The sequence below is a fragment of the Mchenga conophoros genome, linkage group LG13 (assembly GCF_057382185.1).
Source record: "Mchenga conophoros isolate Kocher_MC1m ecotype Shallow Benthic linkage group LG13, M_conophoros_male_GT1.1, whole genome shotgun sequence".
Classification (NCBI taxonomy): Eukaryota; Metazoa; Chordata; class Actinopteri; order Cichliformes; family Cichlidae; genus Mchenga; species Mchenga conophoros.
In genome coordinates this window covers 14,046,122-14,069,879 of record NC_140538.1, presented here as the reverse complement: position 1 = coordinate 14,069,879, position 23,758 = coordinate 14,046,122, and the positions used below count along the sequence as shown (strand labels likewise).

The 23,758-nt window shown below is 39.0% G+C and overlaps 1 protein-coding gene across 1 annotated transcript; it reads right to left on the bottom strand.

Annotated features, from left to right (window-relative positions):
* LOC146560962 (receptor-type tyrosine-protein phosphatase epsilon-like) lies at positions 1–23,538 on the bottom strand. Its single transcript, XM_085296603.1, has 21 exons — positions 23,285–23,538; positions 17,172–17,403; positions 10,105–10,176; positions 8,755–8,851; positions 8,269–8,342; positions 7,713–7,849; positions 7,470–7,560; positions 7,236–7,312; positions 7,111–7,147; positions 6,930–7,027; positions 6,235–6,354; positions 4,680–4,843; positions 3,851–3,986; positions 3,516–3,665; positions 2,959–3,052; positions 2,511–2,587; positions 2,238–2,372; positions 1,888–2,013; positions 1,558–1,709; positions 506–641; positions 1–408 (listed from the first exon to the last, which is right to left on the bottom strand). Exons 3-21 carry the CDS (start codon positions 10,169–10,171, stop codon positions 334–336), a joined length of 2,043 nt encoding a protein of 680 aa, XP_085152729.1. The 5' UTR covers positions 10,172–10,176; positions 17,172–17,403; positions 23,285–23,538; the 3' UTR covers positions 1–333.
* Between the last annotated feature and the right edge of the window lie 220 nt (positions 23,539–23,758).

The window sequence follows — 23,758 nt, the reverse complement described above, 5'->3', positions numbered from 1 at the left end:
TGTTGATAATGTTGCAATTCAGTTAATACTCCCTTTAACAATTCTAAAATGTTGTATATTTGCATTATAATTTTTTTTTTTACAATTTATCCAAGCCATTAAGTAAAATTTGAATTACTACATTTTACAGTGGGGTACTTGAAGATCAAACATTCTCATAAGAGACAGACTTTTTTGTAGACCACATGTTTTCAGTTATATTAAAGTATATTACACCATTTAGTTTAAATCTGTACTCATGTGCAAAATACTACAATTGCTTGCTTTAGAAAACAACATTCAGAAAAAATTGCATATGTTAATTTGACACACAGCATACAGAGCATTATTACACTATTTGAAATTGGCGTAGTCTGAGAAAATGTCAACAAAATCCTGGACCACTCTGTAGCAGAAGTCGTATTGCTCCTGCAGAGAAAAGCGAAAGAAAAAGTGTCACCGTGCAGAAATGATTCCAAACATGTTTATGCACAGCAGGTTTGATGTTATGTAGTTTTTCACCTACCACGGTCTGAACCATGTGTGGTCTCTGCATGCGTAAACTCTTGACTGTCTGAAAAACGTCCAGGAGGCCTTCAGCTTTCACTCTTTCCAGAATGTTACTGAGGGCAATGAAGGTGCCCGTCCGTCCTGCACCGGCACTGAGGTCATTAGGACAAAAATATTAGAAATCTCATCATAAAATGTGAACATTAAAACTTTACAGATAATTATGAAACACACCGCAGAAGATGAACAACAAGAAAAGGAACCATTTTTTAAGAGTAAAACTGCAATGAAACTCTTGTAATCTCACCACATCCTTTTTCCATTTAACTAAAAAAAGTTAGCGGGAGAAAAAGGTGACCTCTGTGTAATGGTGCTAATAATTATCCCCACTTAAAGAGAGGCTAATCCAAACGCTAACACTAATCAGTCTAGAAGCTCAGTGTTTGACTGAGTCAATGTTTACAATGATGGTGGGATGGAGGGAGAAAGACAGAGAGAGACAAGGAGTGAGCGCGAGAGCGATGTGCGATTTGGAAGAGAAGTGTAGAGAGACGTTAGGGATTGCAGCGGGTTAGCCCCATTCCCAAGAGACAGAGAAAAAGCTTTAAAAAGCCCCTCTTAGACAAGTGGTGATGAAGGAATAGAAGAGAGTGATGACACCATTTCCTGTCGTTAGCTCATCTTATCAGATTAATCATAGTGGGAGTCAGAGGAGATTTCACTTTGAGAGGTTTTAATTGACTGTGAATCAGTGGATTGGATCAATCCCACAGGGGCATGCTGCTTTAGAATCACTTCACCTGAAGCTAGGTTCTGATCAAAGCTTTCACAGCTAAGTCTTTATAAGGGATCACATAAGTGGTTTAGGCATAGAACACCAAGCCTACCGAGGAGAGGAAAAATGTACAATTTATTGTAACAGACATTTGTAGGACCAAAAAGTAGGGAAAATGAAACGGGTTATATTAAAAAGCATGAGCGGACAGCCACAAAGTGTAATATAGTGTATATAATTTCCATCTGATGATGTGCACCACGCTGCAGAATTCTCAAATTGAAGTTCCTCACCTGCAGTGCACAATTATGGGACGGTTTCCAGACTGCTGCTGCTGCCTCTGCACAGCGGCAATAATGTCAATCATCCCTCTTCCCTCGGCTGGTATTCCGATCTCAGGCCATCCGTGGAAGTGGAAGTGTCGGACATGTTGTGACTGCTTTTCCTGGTGTTGGGCAAATCTGATTGTTATTTTCATCTAATTAAAAAATGTAAATGGAATGAAATGACATGAACTTTAATTTGCTTTGATGATAACAGCACAAAGAAAACAGGTTGGGAAATTTGTTCAAGTGAAATGTCAATTTTAATATTGTTAAGTGTTTTAATTAAACATTACGCACTGGTCTGTAGGTGAGAACCATGTCTTTGAGAGTGAAGGTTTCACACTGTGTATCTCCAGTCAGCTCCACCGTATAATCTCCAAATGTTACACTGCCCTCTGATGGCCAATACCGGTAACACTTTTCCTGGTTGAAGAGTTCAAATGGAAACGCAAACAGGCTACAGTTAACTGGTTTATATAGTGTTTGGTTATTGTAACATGAAAATTAATAAAGACAAAACCACAACACACATTGACAATTATGCAAACTGTATGGAAAATAAATATGAAAAATTGAATAATAAAACATGGTTTAAATGTTCAACTCTGCTTTTCAACCTGTACTTTTGCAAGAACACCATACTGTACCTGCTCCCTCTCTTTGAGTTCGGTGAGCATAACGATTGAATGGCATCTCCACTCCCACACCATCCTCCAGAAGTCCTCCACTGTGTGAGACAGTGGGCCCTGGGTTGCGATAAAATAGTCCTTCTGCCTGTAGCCCTGGAGGGCAGATCATCTGGTAAACAACACTTGAGAGTGCAGCAAACATAATATTTTGCATTGTTTGTAAAGGAAACAATGAGCTTTATATATACTTCTATGGGAAATCTATACAGGAGGTCGTGAGGGAGTGCTTACATCAATAAAGGAGGCATTGATGTAGTCAGTGAACTCCTGTCCTCTTTTCACTGAGAGTATTACTCGGTTGAAATCATCTGCAAACAGAAAAAAGGAAAATGAAACTTTTCACAAGTGATTCCTAATAAAATAAAACTTTGAAAGGGCTGACGAAAAAAAAAAAAATCCTAGCCGAGCTAAAACTTTAGCTGTGTTATTAAGGCCAAACGGGCTGCAGTCTATATCTGTTTTCAGTGTAAAAAGTTGTACCCAGGCTTACTTTTCCTACTCCAACTGCAACATAAAGTAAAGATAGAAGCCCAATTTAAATGTCACTGATCACAGAGACATGAGCTGATTATCCAGATATCTGTGTACGGCATCTATAAAATCACCAGCAGGGTGATACTTTGATGTTACTTAGATGTGATGTATTATGAAACTGTTCCGAGTATGAGTGAGTCCTTACACGGAATGATCTGAAGCACACGGTTCTTCTTCATGTTGGCAGGAAGGTTCCCAGTTCTCATGTTCTCCTTCATTATGCGAACGTTGGTCAGCTTCTGATGGGAGAAAACACGCACAGACGGAAATGATGAAAAAGTACATATAGAAAAGTACAATGCTAATAAAGCTGGTGAGTCTTTTTAAAAACAGATGATGCTGGAACATTTCCATACTTGTAACAAGTAAAAGCCAAGAAGCTGGACAAAAAACATTAAGGTAGAGACGAAGAAGAGGTGAAGAAGAGGCATTGGGGAATAATTCCTTCTAGTGTGTAGGGAACTGTGAAGATACTTTGTAGCAAAAATGTGAAATTTTCACAGAGCTACAGTAAATTCTATGAGGCAGATGGTGGTGCCTTATAAAGTTTAGTTGATCCAAAGCATTGTTATTTATGTTACTACTGCCAAGAGCTGCACCCTGGGCAAGTTTTCCATGAAAATATACCCATGCAGGGCGCAGGGTGATGGGCACGATTCATTACTGTCTGAAATGTTTAAGAGAGAGCTTCTTTCTTCATACCCTGAACTCCTCCTCCAGGCCCAGCCTGTCGTGGGGAGCCCTGGTGTTGTGAAGCCTCTGCAGATGGCCCTCCAGAGAGCACACATCTAGCTCTGTATCTCCATACAGATAGTACTCCAGCAGAGCCTGGTAGATAAAGGAGTACTGCATCTAAGAAAGAGGAAGACGAGACGAAGTTATAGAAGTAGTTGCTTTGGTTTGCCAAACTATTTCCCACTATTTTTGCATCACAGACATTGTTGTTTCCTATGCCCTCGCTTGTTTATGCCACAACCAGAGCAGCGAGTTGAGCTGTCAGTCCAAGGTACAACAGGTCGGAGAGGGTCAATACTTACATCTGTCTGGATCAGTTGACAGCGCTGTTCTCGTATTCTGCTCACAAACCCAAAGACATCCACTCTCTGTTCTATGTGCATCATGTCGATCATGCTGTCAATGACAATGAATGTCCCAGTCCGCCCAACCCCGGCACTGTGGAAACACAAACAAGAAGCCTCAAGGTCTTCTCTGTAACAAACAGCAAAGTGTACAGAACACCGAAAAATGTGGTTGGGAAGCGTTGAATGTAACATTCTATTTACATGTGCAAGAGCCTTCACAGGAGTGAATGTATACATACCACAAACACCTGAACATTTCATTTTCTAAGCGCTTTTTTTTTTTTGGCACAAGTTATTATATTTCTCTTAACATACAAGTCAGTTGTGAACAGCTACAACCATATGTAGAAGTACTTCACCTCTGAAGCCCAAGCACAGCCCTAATAAATTTACAGGGGTCATTTCAGCAGACGACACCTCTGGGAGCACAGAGCTTGGATTCCACGGTGGGGTGTTGAGGTCTTTTCAATGGGCCCCATTCAAGAACAACAGTTCCACCTCCCTGAGCACCTGTTGCACCAGTTGCTACAGTTGGCTGCAGATTTCTTTGGTGGGGCTTAACACTGGTTGGTCAGGGAACATATATACACCCTATGCAAGGATTTTTATTCATCCACAATGGGCTTAACTGTAGTTTTTATTAAATTTGTTACCTTTACTCATAACTATGAGCACTGAAAAAGTCTTTCCTGCATCCTAACAATGAAATGCATCAACTCACACCGGATTTATATAACTGTGCTCAGATGCCTTCTTCTGGCTTCCTTTTTACTGCACATTTTACCTGCAGTGCACAACAATAGGTCCAGCGTAGGATGGATTGACAGCTTTGACCTTCTTGAGGAATTTCAGCATGCCGATGGGTGAGAATGGCACTCCGAAGTCTGGCCAGCTGGTAAAGTGAAGCTGGGTGACCAGCCGGGGAGCTCTGGGACCATCGCTGCCCTGCTGTGAAGCAAAGACGCACAAGGTTCATATCGGTGCATAAATAATGCTTTGAAGGCACAAATAAGTCATCTGTCTTTTTATTTTTTACAAAGCCAGTCAACCACAAACTGGTACCTACTAGAAAAGGAACTTCAGTTTTATTGATTTTTTTGTCATTTTGCTTTTTGGGGTAGAATGTAATTATTAAACACTTTGCCTCACTTTCATTTCTCATCGATACTCTAGAGATCAGAATTCCATTCTCTTGAACACTTGGTTGCTTTGTGTTCTGAGAGCTGAATGTTAAAGCACCCAGTCTGTCAGCTTGTACTGAAGAGCTACAGCAGTCACAGTTTTTAGAGTCAGAGAGGATATCTGTGCTCGTCTAGCTTCAGATGGAGAGGGAACAAAGTGAATTTTGGAGTCTGAAGGCTTCGCAGTACACTGAGTTGGCATCCAACTCGACAGTCAAAAAGACAAGAAAAAATACAGATACTGTATGTGTATGAATTTCGAAAGATAAAATGACGGAGCCAAACACTGCATATTAATACAGTTCTCGCTGTATTTTAAATACACCTACATATTTATAATTTATGCTGTGTCTGTTATCTATAGCCTTTGATATTCTCTAATATGTTTCCATACTGGTTTTTCATTTATTTATTATATTTTGGATCCTATTAACGTTTGCTAAAATGCTCCAATTTCCCCATGGGGACCATTTTTGCACCATCTCACCGCGGCTTAGTTTCATCTTCAATATTTAATAAGAATCTAGCAACTACACACATAGGTTGTTACATTATTACAGTAATTAAGAAGAATATTAAGAATAACTCGTAAAATTACAGTATTACTTTTAAACCATGTGTAGATGTTTAAATAAAAGCAGCAATGTACGTTTATTTTTCCTTTCCTTACAGTACAGTGTTTAACAGCTGCAAAACCATATCACACACGCACACCAGTGTGTGAAATATACTCCTGGAAACACCTACTCTAGCAGGAATTACCACAAAGATGTTTTTCAGTACTTTTGCAGGTGTTTATGCACTATATGCACAAAAGTATTGGGTCACACCTCTTAATTTGTGAATTCAGGTGTTTTCAGTCCCATAGCCACGGCTGTATAAAATCAAGCACCTCGTCATGAATCTTTGTACAATTTCTTCCCTCCTAGATATTTCGCTATCACGTATAAGTGCTACAGTTTTACTACAAGGCAAGTGCTAAGGTGCATAGTGTGTAAAAGACTCCAGCGCTGTGCTGACTTTAAAACAAATAGTTTCTAAACCTCTGTGCACTCTGTGCTTCATGCCATGGTTTACATGGCTGAGCAGCTCCTGTAAGACTAACGTGTAGGTTGTCAGTACATTTGTAGTATGTGTAGATTCACATATTTTACTTACATATTGAACACAGAATTTTCTAATGGTGTAGTCCACTAGTACAATGACATCCTCTAACGCCACCCTGATGTTCCCGTACATCCAGCAGCCTTTTTCTGGCCAGTACTGATAACATTTTTCCTGGTAATGGAGAAAAACAATACAAATTATTTTTGTGGTACTGCAAGGAAAATGAATGCCACTAAAAATGCATAGGAGCTCATTTGTCCTTGCAATTGTTGCTATAGACATGCATCTCTTTTGTACATACTATAGCTACATATAAAACTATCTATTTGATGTGTGCCTTTTACAAATTCAAAGGCACTCACAGCGACTTTGTGCTACTCTTTCAGTCAATAAGATCTTCACAATGACGTTTCAACTCATTAAATACATTCTCAGACTAATTATCATGAAGCCTCCTAGGATCTTATCAACAATTATTTCATCATTGATCCCCATTGCCTCTATTCTGCCCCATCAAACCTGCTGTTGAGCGCTCAATTGATCATCCCTTTGAGGCTAAATTTAATGCGATGCTAAGTAATCTGCTGGGTGACACTTTGCATGGATTCTCAGTTAAGAGAGGGGGTCGAATAAATTATGTCCATGACTTTGGGTCCTGAGAACTTAAAAGGGTTTTCACTAAACGTGCATCGGAGGCACAGGGATTTTAGATTTCTTTAGAATAATGCAGTGCAGAGAGAGAATACCTCCTTCCTTTCTTTTAAATTCGTCAGCATTACTATAGTTGTTGTTTTCTGTTCCCAAATCATCCGCCAGAAGTCAGCCACTGTCTCAGGTTTTGGACCTGAAACAGAATCAAGAGATGTAGTAAAACCAAAGTGAAAATGGTTATAGACTTGGGTAAGATGAAAGAAAATGTGCATTTACCTTGAGCTGCAATGAATTTGTTCTTTTCTTTATAACCCTATGTGTGAAAAAAAAAAAACAGTAGTGAATGAACATTTTGATGAGGAATTTTATTCACTTTATAGCTTAACCTAATTACTACTCACATCTATGTAAGATGCATTTATGTAGTCTGAGCACAAGTGTCCATCGAGATGACTTAACACCACCCTTGAATGATCGTCTGTGGAACAGAGGGGAAAAAAGGTAAATAAAAGTGGTTCTTAATTTTCATTTCAGCCCACAGCACGTTTCCTTATGTTGGCTATCAATAAGTCTGCAAGCCAGAGGGCTTTTGCAGAAATACTGTCTCCAACTGCAGAATATAGATCCTCACTCACATGGTAAAATATTTGGATATCTGTTTTTCTCTCTGTTGTGCTCTCTGCTCGCCTCCTCAAAGGACCCATGGTGGTAGTAACACGGCAGTGACTATAAAGAGAGAATCCAATCCTCATGAGATAAAAATAAAGCCACGGGTACAAAGGCTGCTAACATATAATCTTAGTACTGTTTTTGTACACTTTTTGCTGTATGGTTGCAGAACAAAGATCTCAATCCACACCAAATAAATGCATGCTTACATTGAACTCTTCTCTGAAGAGCTTGCCATCATCTGCAGAGCGTATCCGGTACTCCTCCTCCAATGAGTCCAAAGGGATAGGGAAGTACCTCTTGGATGGTGAAGGAGATCTGGGGAGGAGGACCACTGTCTGCTCTCCTGTGGTTAAAAGAATATATGGTGGTCAGACTGCTAATGTCTCCCTGTAGAGAACATTACAAGCTCTTACAGCACCTGCAAAAACAAGCCTGATAGCTATTAAGATTTCCTACTTCAGGGGGTATATCATGACAGAAATGATTTCTTAAGCCATAAACATGCCCCTGCTGCACAAAACTGTCTTAACTCAGAATTTGGCCTTTCTGTTTATTTATGTCGTTTTTTTTACTTGAAGTGAAACTTCATATGGTTCCCTACAGGGTAAGAGCCTTCACAGCTACTTTGGACTCCAGATCGTGAAATCTTTCTTGTCCATAAAGAGACTGAATTTATAAACCAAATAAAAAAAAGGCTTAAAAAGCAAAAAGGTTGCTTTATATTTTCATGCAGTGGTTATATTGAGTACAGCACCAACGTACCTTGCTCCTCCAAGAAGCCGTTTGGAATTTTTTTATCCACTGAGGTAACCAGAGCTTTCCTGTGGTTTTTGAACCTACGGTAAAGACAGGGTGAGAGGTGAAGAAAAGCACAACCATCTATTAAAGAGAAAAAAAAGAGCTAAGCTTGATCTCTACAATGGTGCCACTAAGCACATAAGTAAACAACAAATACCAAAACCAATATCAACCATCTCATAGAACCACAGCTGTTCCTCCTCATGTTGTTGTCAGCTGGCTGGTCAGTGAATGAGTGTCTCTGGCGTGACTTGACCTAGCCGTCTTTGTTTATTGTCTTAGTGGAAGAGCAGCTGTTTATCCATAAGCCACTGCTGACCGCCTATTTAAAAACCACCCCACCCCGATGCCCCAACCTGATGTATTCACCCTCATGCTCGCGCACATACACGTGAAAAGGGAGCTGGAATGAGTGAGAAAGTGTTAATGTGTATGTACAGATTTATTCACCGCAGGCAGTAGATTGTCAGCAGGACAACGATGATAAGAAGAAGGGATAAAACCAGTGTTGAAGGCAACACATGCACACCCTGATGGGTGGAGTTTCCTAGATAAAAAAACAAAGTGAACAACATATATTAGTTTACAACAAAACAAGCTTTTAATCTAGATATCACATATTACGGAATTTACTATATCTGGGATGTCAAGAGCCACATGTAGTCCACTTTGATCCCTTTCTGTCAGTGTGAAGACATTTAACAACACATTTAAAATAACTGAGATTTGTTAATACAAGAAAAAGTGCAATTTCAACAGTACATCTCAGTTTTTCTACTTGATAAATAAATGTTGGTGTAGTAAATGAAATAAATGTGTCACCAAGAATAATAAATATAAGTGTAAACATTTTAAAAGTTCTGGTAGCTCATTGTCCAGACTCTCCTGTAATTTCAAAACTAAAAGTGACTTATGGATTTTTTTTTATTGTTGATTTTTTATGTTTTTTATTTTGTCTGGTTTTTTTTTATTTTTTATCTATTATTAATCTATTACTTAACTACTTGTCAATGGGGAGATCTTCATGAGTAGGAAAAGCTATAAAACTTATGAAAATACAGTCAAAAGTCCAAAATCTATGCTTGCCTTGACATTTTCCAAAGCCATCCAGCTGGCCAGATTGGAGTCTTTGCTCAGCTGATTCTGGCCCCCGGGGCTTACTGTGTGTTTGACAACCTTGGACTATAATAAAGAAATATACTGCAAATACATTATTTGCACATGAAGCAGAGCTTCGGTTGAAATCAGTTTTTTTTAACCTTTAAAGAGCACTCATTGACAATTAATTTTTTCCTTGTTTTATTTAAATTTAATTCAAATTAATTTGTAAAGTGGTTTTAAGGGCATTTCCTGGACTATTTTTTACTGGAAGTCACTAATCACTGTCTAGAAATAGTGCAATTTTGTGCTAATCTAACTGGTGCTAGTATAAGATTTGACAGACAGACGTGAAAATGTTCAGTCCATCTAACTTAAGAAAGAGCATTATTATGTGAAATGTGAATCTCTTCTTTACAGCATGACTTTGTACATTTTTTGAAAAATTGTAACTGAAGCCATAAATGACAATGGTGCATAAAATAGAGTAAAATATAGGGTAACAGAAAAGATCAGCATATATGTCTTAAGTTTGTTTATTAAATCATAAGGTACGAGATATACAAGTTCGAGTAACGTTGAATTCAAGTCAGTTTATCTGGTTTTCCTTTATATGTGAAAAGAAAAATCGTATCCTTCTAGAGTCTGGCTTTAACATTTATTTCTTAGACAATATAATTGCTCAGTTGTTTCATCAGTTACCTGCAGTTTGGTTCTCATGAGAAGAATTATTCACAGGAATTGAGATCCCAATCAGAAACAACACCATTGTCACTGTGGATAAAAGAAAAAAAAAAACCCAAAGCAGTCACTTCAACAGAAAAAAACAAAAAATAACAGAATAAATCCTGCAATTCTATACAAACTCCACTAGACGGCACCAAACCGACATGAAATGCACCTACAGCTGGATACAAAACATAGAGGGCACAAAGGGGAGCTGGGCTTTGAAGATGTCTCTCTGCTGAGCAGTTAAAGTACTTGTGGGAAATCTGCTTGCTGTCTTGTCCTGTCAGGCTGACTTGAAAGAGCAGCATCAAATAACCTAATATTCAGACATCAAACCAGAGAGGAGGCCTTAACCCACAGGTGACAGTAACCATATACCCTATGGGCCTAGAGGATTTGGCAGTGGAGCTGAGCTCAAGCAGTATTTGTTCGAGACTATCTTGTTTTGCTGTGGTCTGTTTGATGTACAGCACTATGCAAAGCTTAGCGGCAACAAGACACACGTGTGTACTCACTGTACTTTGTTTTTTTACAAAAGTAAGTTCATGTTGCACATCTAAATAGGTTACACCTCTGCCCCACTGAACCTTCTCCCATATTCTCCATCTTTCACCGTTTCTTTCTCCGCCGAACCATAATTTTACTCTAAACTATATTCTAACTCTTTCCTTTGGCTTTATAGCTGAAAGCTTTTAGTGATGTATTTGGGGCAGAGTGCCACGAGTGTCCTTGCAAAAAGGAAAACAGTATGTCAAATTCCTTACAACTTCGTCAGAATTAAATTAATTCCAACACATTATGTCTGTCTTTTTTATCTACAAAGTACCAATTTCTCCAAAATCATATCCATTTCTTCTTTCTTTCCCATCCTCCAAACGAGAGGGCATAAAAATCACAGAATAAATTGAGCAAATGGGGCAAATCTGTCTAAATGGCTTTGATGGAATAAATGGGAGAAGCAAGAATTGAGTGTCCTAATTTATCCTCTGTTCTACCTCCCCGACTTGTTATAGAGGCCACAAGACTGGATGGAATAATTCATTGTGTCAATTTAGTTCTTCTAGAAATGGGTCATCTAGGGGCCTAATTTGTGATGTTTGAGAGAATTTTTTGCACATAACCCAAGGGGGGTTTCATATAACTATGGCTCCCAAAGCTTTTGTAGAAAACTGAGCTACATAATAACCCTCTAACAATGTTCCCAAAACAAAATGTATGCCAAAACCTATAAATTACTATTGGACAACAAATAAGTGGCTGTGTTTTGTTTGTATTTCAATTTCTCTCTGCAGCAACACGCTACACAACACCTATGATCGAGACACACATTTACACAGAAAGTTGAGGCTACTGTGCATTTTTTTTACCTGAATAATCCCCAGGAAGACAAATCAAATAAATCCACCCAATCAATGGCATGACTGTGTGCAATGCACATACGCTCACTGCCTTTTCACACGTACGCATGCCTGCACATAATGTACGCCCCACAGCCAAAGGCAATGTGTTGCATATGTGCAGCACTCTGCCGAAGGAGCCACTTCTCTACCCAGTGTTAACAAGCTGACAGTGCCAGCACCTGTTCCCCGCTCTCCCCCACGAGGCAAGTCACATTCGCTCACATCGTACATCCCGCAACTAGATGTTGTAAGGCATATTGCGCGTATGGGGGTCACCGCACAGGTCATTGCATATCTGTCATATTCTGGCAGCTCCTGTATATACACCGTATAGCCAGGAAATAGGAGAAAAGAGTTTCATTGTGAAAAGATGTCAAATGCTCTGTTACCTTGAGCAAAATCGTAAAAAGAAGAAACAGTAAGTCATATCTTTTTGTATCACTAAAGGGAAAAGCAGAAGCGGAAAATAGAACAGTGTGAATGAATTTTAAGATAAGATAAGCAACTCTAGTGTGACCAACAGAGGAACAGCACAGCTTATATGCTGTACTGACACGCTGTAGCATAACAAAAACACGCTTATAACTTTTTAACCTTACGGCTGGCGGTATATATCATAATTAGTAGACCCAGTCATTTAACCCTCATAGAAAGGGGAACCTGTCCAGGGTGTACCCTGCCTCTCGCCCTATGACAGCTGGGATATGCTCCAGAACCCCCCGCGACCCTGAAAAGGATAAGCGGAAGCATGGATGGATGATTGTGTCATTCCTAGCAGGCATTGCATCGTTCACTCCAGATGCCTGCTTTTTCTCTTTAATGAAATACTTGCAGCAGTGCGATTACTTCAACCTGCAGCACCTGTTTGACATAAATGTTCCCAGGAAATAAAATTATACTGCATCACTTATGTTGGGAGTGCAGACGCAAATCATCCCATCCATGCATGATGTAATGCAACGATTCAGAACGCACGTATGCATTATTCATCAGTGATCCACTTTGCTTTGTGAGCACAGAGGAGACAATGATCAGCACATGAAAATAAATGTGTGTGGCAGCTGCAGAAACAGACCCTGCTGGATTTCAGCAGTATAAACTTCAAATCACTCCCCTCCTAGAGTTATGATATCCTAAAAGATCTATTTCCAACAATAAAACAAAGAAAACACAAAATAAAGCAAGAAAAAATGTTGCTAACCTGGGTAAGAGAATTTCCTAGTTCTGTTATCAAAATGATTGTCTTCACTCTTAATTAGTTTTGTATTTATCCTCACAGATGTGGCCAGGCAATGTCTTCTTAAATAAAACAACAGCTGTATGAAGCCACCACAAATATGTTCCCTATTGTTGCTGTTTATTTGAGCAAATGCTGGTGAAGAATTTAACATATTTTAAATAAAGCAGAGCATCACATCTCGAGGCTTACCATCTGACATCAGTTAAACACCTTTTTGTAAATAATTTATTATATTCACAGATCAGAGAGAATAAAATAATATGAAGGTTTTACAAAAATCTGATTTTCTTATTTCTATCGATTTCTGTAGATAGATACAGCAACTTCAAAATTATTTATGATAGTCCACATTTCCTAGGCATGGCTCTGGGGTGGGGCTCTTGTGGTCCTCTCATGAACAGGGTAACTTGCTCACTTTATTTGCTTTCTTTACATGGGGGTTCACTGAATTTGTCTTCTTCTGGCCCCTCACCCAGGAACAATCTGCCGTGGGAGAGCCTATCAGGAGCAAATTGCCCCAAGCGACACAGCTCCTGGGGTCACTAGCGTAAAAAACCTCCCCAAGGTGGCGATTCAGCTACGGCCACAAGCTGTGACTATAGGACTGAGGTTCCAGAAATGAACGACCTCCGAAGGGCGTCTGGGCTCAGTTCTAGTGATAGGATAAGGAGCTCGGTCATTCTGAACGGGTTAACAGTGGAGGTGCTACTCCTCCTCCAGAATGTCTCCCAGGTGCCTTCTAAGTGAGATTATATCTCTCGGTTACCTTAGGAATGCCTCAGGATCGCACCCAGATGAGCTGAAGTAGGTAGCCTTGGGAGAGGGAGGCCTGGGATTCTCTGTTTAAACTGCTGGGTCTGTGACCCAGACTCAGATAAGCAGGACAAAGATCTATCTATCTATCTATCTATCTATCTATCTATCTATCTATCTATCTATCTATCTATATATATATATATATATATATATATATATATATATATATATATATATATATATATATATATATATATATATATATATATATATATACATATATATATATCAATGGGGATGTGGCGTACAACACTAGAGGCCAACTCCAAGCCCATAGCACAAGTCACCATCAAGTGCGGGATCTACCAAGGAGATGCTCTGTCCCCACTGCTGTTCTGCATAGGCCTGAACCCCCTCAGTGAGATCATTAACAAGACTGGCTACGGATACCGACTACGGAACGGAGCAGTTGTCAGCCACCTCCTGTACATGGATGACATCAAGCTGTATGCCAAGAGTGAACGAGACATCGATTCACTGATCCACACTACCAGGCTATACAGCAATGACATTGGAATGTCGTTCGGACTGGAGAAGTGTAGTCGGATGGTAACAAAGAGAGGGAAGGTAGTCAGAACTGAGGGGATTGAACTACCAGAAGGCAACATTGCAGACATAGAGGACAGTTACAAGTACCTGGGGATCCCGCAGGCAAATGGGAACCATGAAGAGGCCGCTAGAAAGGCTGCAACCACCAAGTACCTGCAGAGGGTCAGGCAAGTCCTGAGGAGTAAGCTGAATGGTAAGAACAAGATCCGGGCCATCAACACGTACGCCCTGCCCGTGATCAGGTACCCTGCTGGGGTAATAGGCTGGCCAAAGGAGGAGATAGAAGCCACTGACATAAAGACAAGAAAGCTCCTTACCATGCATGGAGGGTTTCACCCCAAGTCCTCACATATACATATATATATATATATATATATATATATATATATATATATATATATATATATATATATATATATATATATATATATATATTTTTTTTTTTTTTTTTTTTTTATTATTATATATTGATTTGTCCTGACCCAGACCCAAATTGTAATATCTGTCAACTGTAATGCCCATTCATGCAAGCATAATGATTTTTAGATTATTTGAGTCATCCTGTTTCCATAATGTGATGCTGTGCTGCTATTCATAATTATGGGAGAGTGAGTCTACAGAAAAAAGGAGAGAAAAGGAGAAAAGATACATACAAATTAGACTGACTTGTGAGGCCACTTGTATCTCTCAAATCTTTTAAGTCAGTTTCTGAGTGTTCACACGGAAACTGAACATTTCATTCATGCACTTCCTCTGTGGTCACTGTTTTTGCTCTGTTACTTTAGTATATATACTCTCATATATACACTAGTATGAAACAAACAATAGATTTCAGCTGTTTATTTCTGTGTAATCTATTCAACATGAGCTGGCATTTACAGCAGGTTTTAACAGACAGTCTTTAATACAATGCTACTATTTAAATTTGCTGACGTCAACCATGTCTATTGTTGCACATGCAGTATGTGCTACTCAACCCTGATTCAGTATCTGCATAAATCGGTTAGTCAAACACATCTGTTTCTGCTCATACAGCTTTTCTTTTCTTTAGTAAAGTCAACACTCGACTTTCCTTTCACTTGATTTCTGTGCCGTCCATTTCAGCAGCACACTGTCGATGTCAAATGCATGCAGATAAACTGATTTTTAATGTAAATGCAGTTTACTGTGTAGTTTACCATGACCACCTGCCTAGCCACTGTGTGGTTAAAGGCTAACAGCCTAAAGCCTCTGTGACTGTACTTACATCAGCATGCTATAACATGACCAAAATGACAGCATTAACATATCTGCAGCTCTCTTTCAGGCTCGCCACAGCAGATCATCTCCCTCTATTTCACCCTATCCCTAACATCTTCATCAGTCACAGCAAACCTCTGCATTTCCTCCTTCCTTACATCCATTAATCTTCGCTGAGGTCTCCCTCATTTCCTACTTTGATCCCACTTTTGTCTTAGTTTAGTTTTGGCACTTTAACAGCCAACACAAGCCGCCCTTTTCTTTTATACCATTTGACTTCATTTCCTGCATTTGGGCTCTACACATGCTATACTGTGACAGGTTTCAAGGTATTTAATCAAATATAGTTAACTACATAATAACCAATGACAGCAAGTGCCTTTACATTGCCTCCCAATGCACTCTCCAAATGCCTCCAACTGATCCAATTAAAACCAACTGTAATGTATAGTCTGCCATTTGGAGGATAGCTAGCATGCTGGCATTTGTAATTAGTACTATGAAAGAAAATGTGAATGTCTAAAATGTATTTGATGTCAAGGACGTTGGGGCATTTCACTCATAAATGGTTCGTTTAAGCATTATTCACCCCAAATGACATTCAGATCAACATTGCCTCTGGACACTTACAAAGTATAGCACTTTCTTCTATTTCATTGGGGTTATTTACTTTTTAACTACAGTTGACACTCTATATTACAACTACGCAGTATGTATGTCTGGTTAACAAATAGCAGGTACACCGAGCTGACCCTGCTGAAAGCTTACTGCTACTGAAAACACTACTGCTTTGAAAAATGCATGCATTTGTAAATTATTCAACATGTTCCATCAATGACACTGTGTAGAGGGCATCTATGGCTGTTTGCCAGATGCAGTGCTAGAGAAGAGCAGTGCATGACTATATATATGTGCCCAACACAGCATTTAAAGAATATGGATAGTATTTACTGCAAACTTAACTTTAAAAAAAAAAGAAATATAAAAACTGTTCATAAACAAAAACAAAAAAATCCAAATAGATAGCTACATCCAATTGTGTCTCAGTTTCCTCAGATCGATAAAGATTCCAAGACAGATTCACATTGTGTGCTCAGCATGAAAGGATAAAAAGGATAAAAAGATTTTTTTGGTTTCCAGGGAACAGAAGAACAAAGGCAGTGCAAAAAAAAGAAAGAAACGAATACCAGAAACAGCCACCACTTCCGTTGTCAAGCGCCAAGGAAAAGGATGGAATGAGAGCACAAACACATGTCAGTAAAGTGTGACAGCAGAGAGGCAGGAGACATGAAAGAAGAGATGAGATGAGAAGAGGGAGGAGAGGAGTTGAGCTGCAGGAGATAAATGTCAAGATTCTGGGTTCACAGATAACAATCATAATGGAAGACATCCTTACTATACAGAGGTAGTAAAAAGAATGATGCTTCACAGGTTTGGGGAAATCACTGCCATATCTTTAAATGCAACTTTTCAAAATACACCTGTCACAGATTTTATGAAACATCATATTACAACAGCTTTTTTTTTTTTTATCAGAAAGACGTTTAACCTAACAGTGGGAATCCTATTGTATCTTTATCTCAATGTTTAAACCATGTTTACAGCTCAAATCCCTGCCTGTTGCATAGTAATGACTGAAAGAATCAATTTGGAGAAACAATTTGAAATTAAATTAGTCTCATCTACAAAGAGGACACAGTCATCATTTCATTATTTCCTATTAATGAATTGAATTGTAATTGATCCTCTAAAAGATAATTGACCTGCTCTGTGGTCAGATGCAATAAAAGACTTACACTTCCAAGCAAAGCCACACTGATCTGCTTTCAGCTGACTCGTCAGTCCATACCAACCATGTGATCCTAGTTCCTTTTCCTTTTCTCTGTTGACTTTATGGGGGTTTTCTACCCAGTCCTTCTCCTACACATCATTTAAGACACCGATAATAGTGTTGAATCAAGAGATCACAGAGGTCGTTGGCAGTGCCTGAGGTTACTCTCAGCTTTGGATCAAATCACAAGAGAAAACCTGGAAAATAAAGCAAAAATACAATAGTTAGACACGTATTAACCATCCTACTGTTATGCAAACTGTATTATATTCTGAAGCAATAATGAATGTAGCTTTTCTATGACTCATGTTTTACAGATGACTCAAACACATGAGAAATGCACGAGTGCAAAATAAAAGGCAGGGTTAATGAGTAGGGTTTGCATCTGTAAAATACGCCAGAGAAAATGAATATGCATTGCATTTAATCAGCTGAATGAGTACGTGTATCTGCAGCTCTCTTTACTGTGCATGCCCAGCATTCATATACTGTATTGTCCTCTCTTCTATAACATCCTACTGCAAGCCAAAACTGTTAAGACGTTAATGATCTCTGACCAAACATATCTTCTTCAATTCCAACAAGGTGTTGGTTACAAACAGGACTGTCCAATAAAGTTGTCACCACACACGGCCTTGTACCCGTCCACAGATGTGCCTACACAATAATAACCACCACACAAAATGTGTTGGAATTATTTCTTTACTGTTTTCACAAAGATATAAAAGTGATGATATTCTATTGTCTTGAAGTCAGAGAAAGAAAACATGGCCTTTTTGCGCACTCACTCCTACTTTACCGGTATTGCACTGCCCACAGGTGTGAGACACAAAGGCATATTGTTAACACTTGCCACTGTAACGCAGCTTAATAGAGCACAAGGAGAAGAGATGAATTAGTCACCTTATCCAGCTGGATAAGCTCACTCAGTCCGTCTGAGCTGCGGTGAGGAAAATAAATGAACAAGGTTTGGAAAACACCTCTTTTACCCCTTGAAGTAGGAGCAAGTTTTCCAAGTACTTTACAGCTGCTGGCATTTTGACCTGAGAACTGCAACGCCTTTGTATCTGAGACTTTGGTAATCAGTAATGGTTTTGAACTGCATGTCTATAAAGATGGAAGATCTTCAAGAAAAACACCATAGTTTTTCTGTTTTTTCAAGGAACACAGATACCAAATTAACCACTTAACCCCGAACAAGATAGTGTCACAAAGTAACTTAACAGTATTTTAGCTGACAGGTTTGTCATTGCAGTGAACTTATTAATTTCCCACCAAGGATATTAAATTTGTGCGTGTGCTTCTTAAAGGCTCTATAGGCCTTATATATGCCACTAAAACAATTATGTGCTATATTGTTTTAAAGTCCCAAATGGACAGACTTTTAAATCTATAAACACTGGGACAAATTAAAAAGATTTTTATTACTAAAAAGAAAGAACTGGCAAATGTAAATAATATGTCAATTAGAAGACTGTGTCCTTATAGCACTCCTAAATCTGTATTTTGTTGGCTGGCATTTCCAGAAGAAGTTCAATTCTGGAGACATTCGGTGACAATACAGCTAGAATGAGACTGACAGATCATTTCAGGTAATATGTTTTTGCCACTTTAAACCAGTTAGTAGATTTGATTTTATCCTGCCTGGTTAACACACTCGAAGCTGAGCTCCTTGGGGCTTTCTGGTAGAAATCCCAGCTGTCTATCTATAAAAAAATACTGTTTCAGAGGGTTTAAGAAAAGTGTAGTTATTAAGCAGTGGTAAAAAAAAAAAAAAAAGATATTAATGATGGATAAAAATAGGTAATGTGTTATACTGAAGTTATACACGCTAAAGAATTATGTTGGGTTTTTCACAATGTAATATATTATTATGAATGTTAAAAAGGCTGAGTTAAATTATAATAGGTATAAAAAATGTATGAAATGTGCTAAGTTATTCATACTGTATTTCATGTGTTTAAAGGTCTCTTCGGAGATAGTTAGACAATCATTTTCAACTTTTCAGCCTTAGTATTTTGGTCCTTTCAGCCCTGAACATTCAGTCCAAAGAAAAGCGAGACATGCTCAGAGCATGCAGTTTATTCCAGGCAAAAGCACTTTCTGTGCCGCCCTGTCCATTGACTAACAGAGGAAACATGCACGTCATTAAAATTTGATGTGAGTGCATCATCACCCAGCACTGTGTGATTCAATCATTAATTCATACCACAACAGGCAACCCTGGGAACCGTAGCTAAGCAGTTTTGAAGTAAATAATCTGTTCATTATTATCATTATCATCATTATTATTATTAGTAGTAGTAGTAGTAATAGTAGTAGTATTATACTGTGATGAAAATATTTATAATCCCCATTCAAAAATGATGGGTGCTTTTCACATGCTCTCGATTTTAAATGATCATGCTATTCAAATCCTGCTTTCCTAAGCCATTAATACAAAATTGATGGCTTTGATATCTGAGGCTCATGCGGTTCCCTGTTATGATGACTCCTTGATTTCATGTTTAAAGTAGGTCTTCGGAGAGCATATAATGTCTGCAGGCACCTTCATTCATAATGCTTAGTGTGGAGAGCCAGCTGAGGTTGTATTTTGCTAGTTGTCGGTTGGAAAATTTGATTTCACGCAGATCACACGGCCTTGTCTGTTTGCAAATTTGATTTCATTTGTGTGTGGGGCTGCCCACTGAAAAACTGCCAGGACGACAAGACAAAACGCTGATTTTGCAGCAAGAGAAAAAGGATGTTAGAATGCCTCCTATGTGTTTATTTAAAGCATAGCGAGTTTGAGGCTTTTCATAACCTCTCTGCTCACACTAACCATAAACCTTTAACGACTTGCTCATTGAGCATGTCAGTATGGCCTGAGCCTCAAACACCAGTGCTTTGAAATTAGCAATTAATATTATTTTAAATGTTATTTTTATACACCCATATGAGAGAATGAGCATCTCCAGCCTGCAGTTTGAGGACACTGAAAGTGACACTTCTAGGGCACACTATAGGTAAAACCAGGGACAAGCGATGATAATCACTGCAATTACAGCATCGCCACTCGTTCTTCTGCTGCTCAGCCAAGGATAACGAGTTAGCTTATTTTACTGGAGTCCACTACAAGTGGCATAAAGTGTGAGCAAACAGAGCAAAACTGCTTTAGGCTATCATATACTTAAAGCTCAACTTAGAGCGTGCGGTACATATTGCTAGACACATTGTTTTATTTCGTTTTCAGCTTCATTTTGACCCACCAAACTGCTCATCTAATTAATATGGCTCTCTTTAGATTTGCTTGATGCAGGTGTATTCTCTGACTCCGTCACCATGAGAGTTGCCTGAAAGAATCTTTGTGTTTAAGTGCAGTGTCTCATTAAAGTGAAAAATGGCTTTCTTCCCCCACTAACAGACAGACTGACAAGGCTAGCACTTCCTCTTCTCACAGCAAGCTGCACCTCAAATCATGGTTTACTTAAGAAACCCTGAGTGAGCATGGCAAGTAGCCGAGCTTGAAACAGACTCTGTGATTATATCAATTCTATAAACAAAAAACAGACTTGAGTGATGAGATAAATTTGAGCAGGCTTCTTTGTTTTAAAAATGGTCTGTCAAGATGTAGACTTCTTAATAAATAAACGTGTATAGGTGTGCCTTAAGTGCATATGTAAGAATGACAGTCACTGTCATTCGACACACTTCATCATAATCATGACTGAAGAAGGTGCGGTCATCTATACACAACTGTAATGGTTTATGAGGTTATGAGGTCTCTTGCAACCAATTGGTCCAAAAAGCATCTCATAGTGCTAAGTGCACACATGCAATCCATAGAATGAAATATAAGCTTCTTTTATCAGTATAAAATATAATGTCAACAGCAAGGTTAGCCCATTTCGATAAGAGAACAATAAAGCAGCTGCACAAGCGCCAGATAAAACGAAGTTGGACTTAAGTAAGGCAACATAGAAGGGTTGCTTTGCACAAATCCTCACTGGTTTCACTATAGATATATATATCTGCATGAATCACAGGTTTTCTCTACATTAATATATAATAGATTGTATATAATAGATTGATACAGTACCTTAAATATGATATCATTTCCAATGGTTAGCAACCTCAGCTTCTTTAATCTATGACCTCAGCTAAAGCTTTCCTGGGAGAACTTTTGAACTGGCTGTTAGTTTCAAGTCTTAATGTATCCAACATGATGGGTTTTTTTGTTTGTTTGTTTTTGTAAATTATAATTGCTAAAGTCCAAAAAAGTGACTAAAGAAAGGCATTCTTCAGTATGATAACCAACTCATTAACATACAAGCATGTAGTGTTGTTCAGTTTCTTAGTCGTCAGGACTACCCCTTGATGACCAAGATGGTGAAAATGTTCTGCTCAAGGTGTAACAATGGGACAGTCTGTAAACTATGGATACAAACCAAGTACAATCAACTTTAGGGGACATATGTGCCCACCTTTAAATAGCATATGTATGTAGGATTTTAAAATAAACAAAGTGCATATATTGTTATATATTAGCCTTATGTCCCTCCAGACTTTTTCTCTATTTTTCTTCACCAATGGTGTTCAGCACTTGTCTCACATCACATGACACCAGCGAAACCCCAAATTAGGTTTTACAAATTCCATCTGAGAGAGCATATGGCAACCACTGAATTGGTCCTCAAGGATGTCACTTTGGGCAAACAATAACAGAAAAGTGGATGATGTTGTAATATTCACTCAACAATAACATGTTTTCTACACATACAGTTGCCATATCAGTGTTCACCACTTCAGTTAATGTTCAGCTTTATAACCAGGCATCCGTTTCATCCATCCATGCAAAACACTTAACATTGGCCATTACTTTCAGCTATGCAAACCTGTTTTAAAAAGGCCAGAATCTACCATTCTTACCTTAGGATACTGAAAAGTCATCATCTGCAAATTAACTTTTTTTTTATTAACATGTGTCTAACTATAGCTCGTGTATTCCCAAGGTGAAAAAGATGTGGGCTAAGTAGCTTGATACTCACCCAACAGATGGGGAATGTGAGGTAATACCAAAATTCCCATTAGCTTTTACTGGCCCATTTAATCAGGGATGGAACAGGAGGTTAGGTTATTGTGAATGAGGTTATGGTGAATGAGGGGCATTTATAATTCATGTTTGAACACAAGGCGTTTGAATCAGAGTTCCTTAATGCAATTATAGAGACCCCATTCTCTCATTCACCCATTTAAATAGTACCATCCAAACATCTTCACCAGCTACATAGAAGCTCCCTGCCCGTACTGTGCTCACTTGTTCTTGATTCCTACTGCAGCATTTTCATATTAGCTCACAATTAGCAAAACCAGCTATTTAATTTCTAAACTGTTATTTTTTAAACTCAAAATCAGAGCACAGCATGTCCTTTCATCAAAACAGCCACATACAAATTAATTGACACATTACTCTCTTCTCACACGATATAGCAAAAACAGATCAAGCTACAGCATGATGTGCAACTGCAAAGGAGCTTAGAGGCCTGCCTACTACTGCATGTGTACTCATCCCTTTATATATATATTTTCTGTCTAGAGCAGGGAGCTGCTGCAAGTACAAAAACTGTGACTGAAGAATTACCTATACGTAAAATATCTAAATAAATGATTAAAAAAATGCAGTTCGCCGTATAATGAATATAAAAGCAATTATTTTATAAATATATATAAATCACATGGGGCATCCTGGTGGTAGCAGGGTGCATGGCATTGCTCCACTAACCCACATTTACTGTAGTCCATGTTGCCAATGTCCAGGAATGACGAAGAAATATAATGTCCAGTCTCCGTGACCTGCAATCCACTCTCTGGATTGCTGCTCTTGCAGATGCTTTTTATGATTTTTGCTTGATGGACAGTGTGATACACACGGGCAGTGGGATGCACGCAAGCTACGCTGACAACCGGGAGCAGCTGGAAAGCTTTGCTTAATAACCGAGGGTAAACAGTCGGTGTTTACGCATAAATACGCAAACGGAATTAAAAATAATAATAATAATAAGCCTGTCTGGTTTCGCTGTGTTTTTCAGCGTATCTTACCGCGGTACTGCGGTGACCTCGCCTCACACGTAGCGGCGGCTGATATCGGCTTGTGTCGTTCTGCACGGTTCGTCCGGACGCCGGTCTCTGCTTATGTCGTTTGGAGAAAAGCACAAAACGCACTCAGTTGTGGAATCATCTGACAGGATCCGAAGAATGCGTTTAGGTTCCCCTGATGATCATGTTTCCAGCAGACCTCTCTGAGGATGTGCTTCCCCCTCCTGCCTGTCTACATGCGCTGAGCCGTATTATGGCAGCCAGAGTGGAGACTGGAGACCCTCCCCCGGGCGCAGAGCAGTATCAGGTGGACGCTCAGCATCCTTCACATTCCTGCATCACTGAGGGATAAAGGGCAGGCCTTTGCATATAAATGCTCAGCCGGCCTTAGTTTGTCTCCTTCCTTATGGTACGTTTTACGGCTGGCATCTTAGGTTGATGTTTGCTTAAAAGAATGCTCAAAAAGCCTTCCTTTAG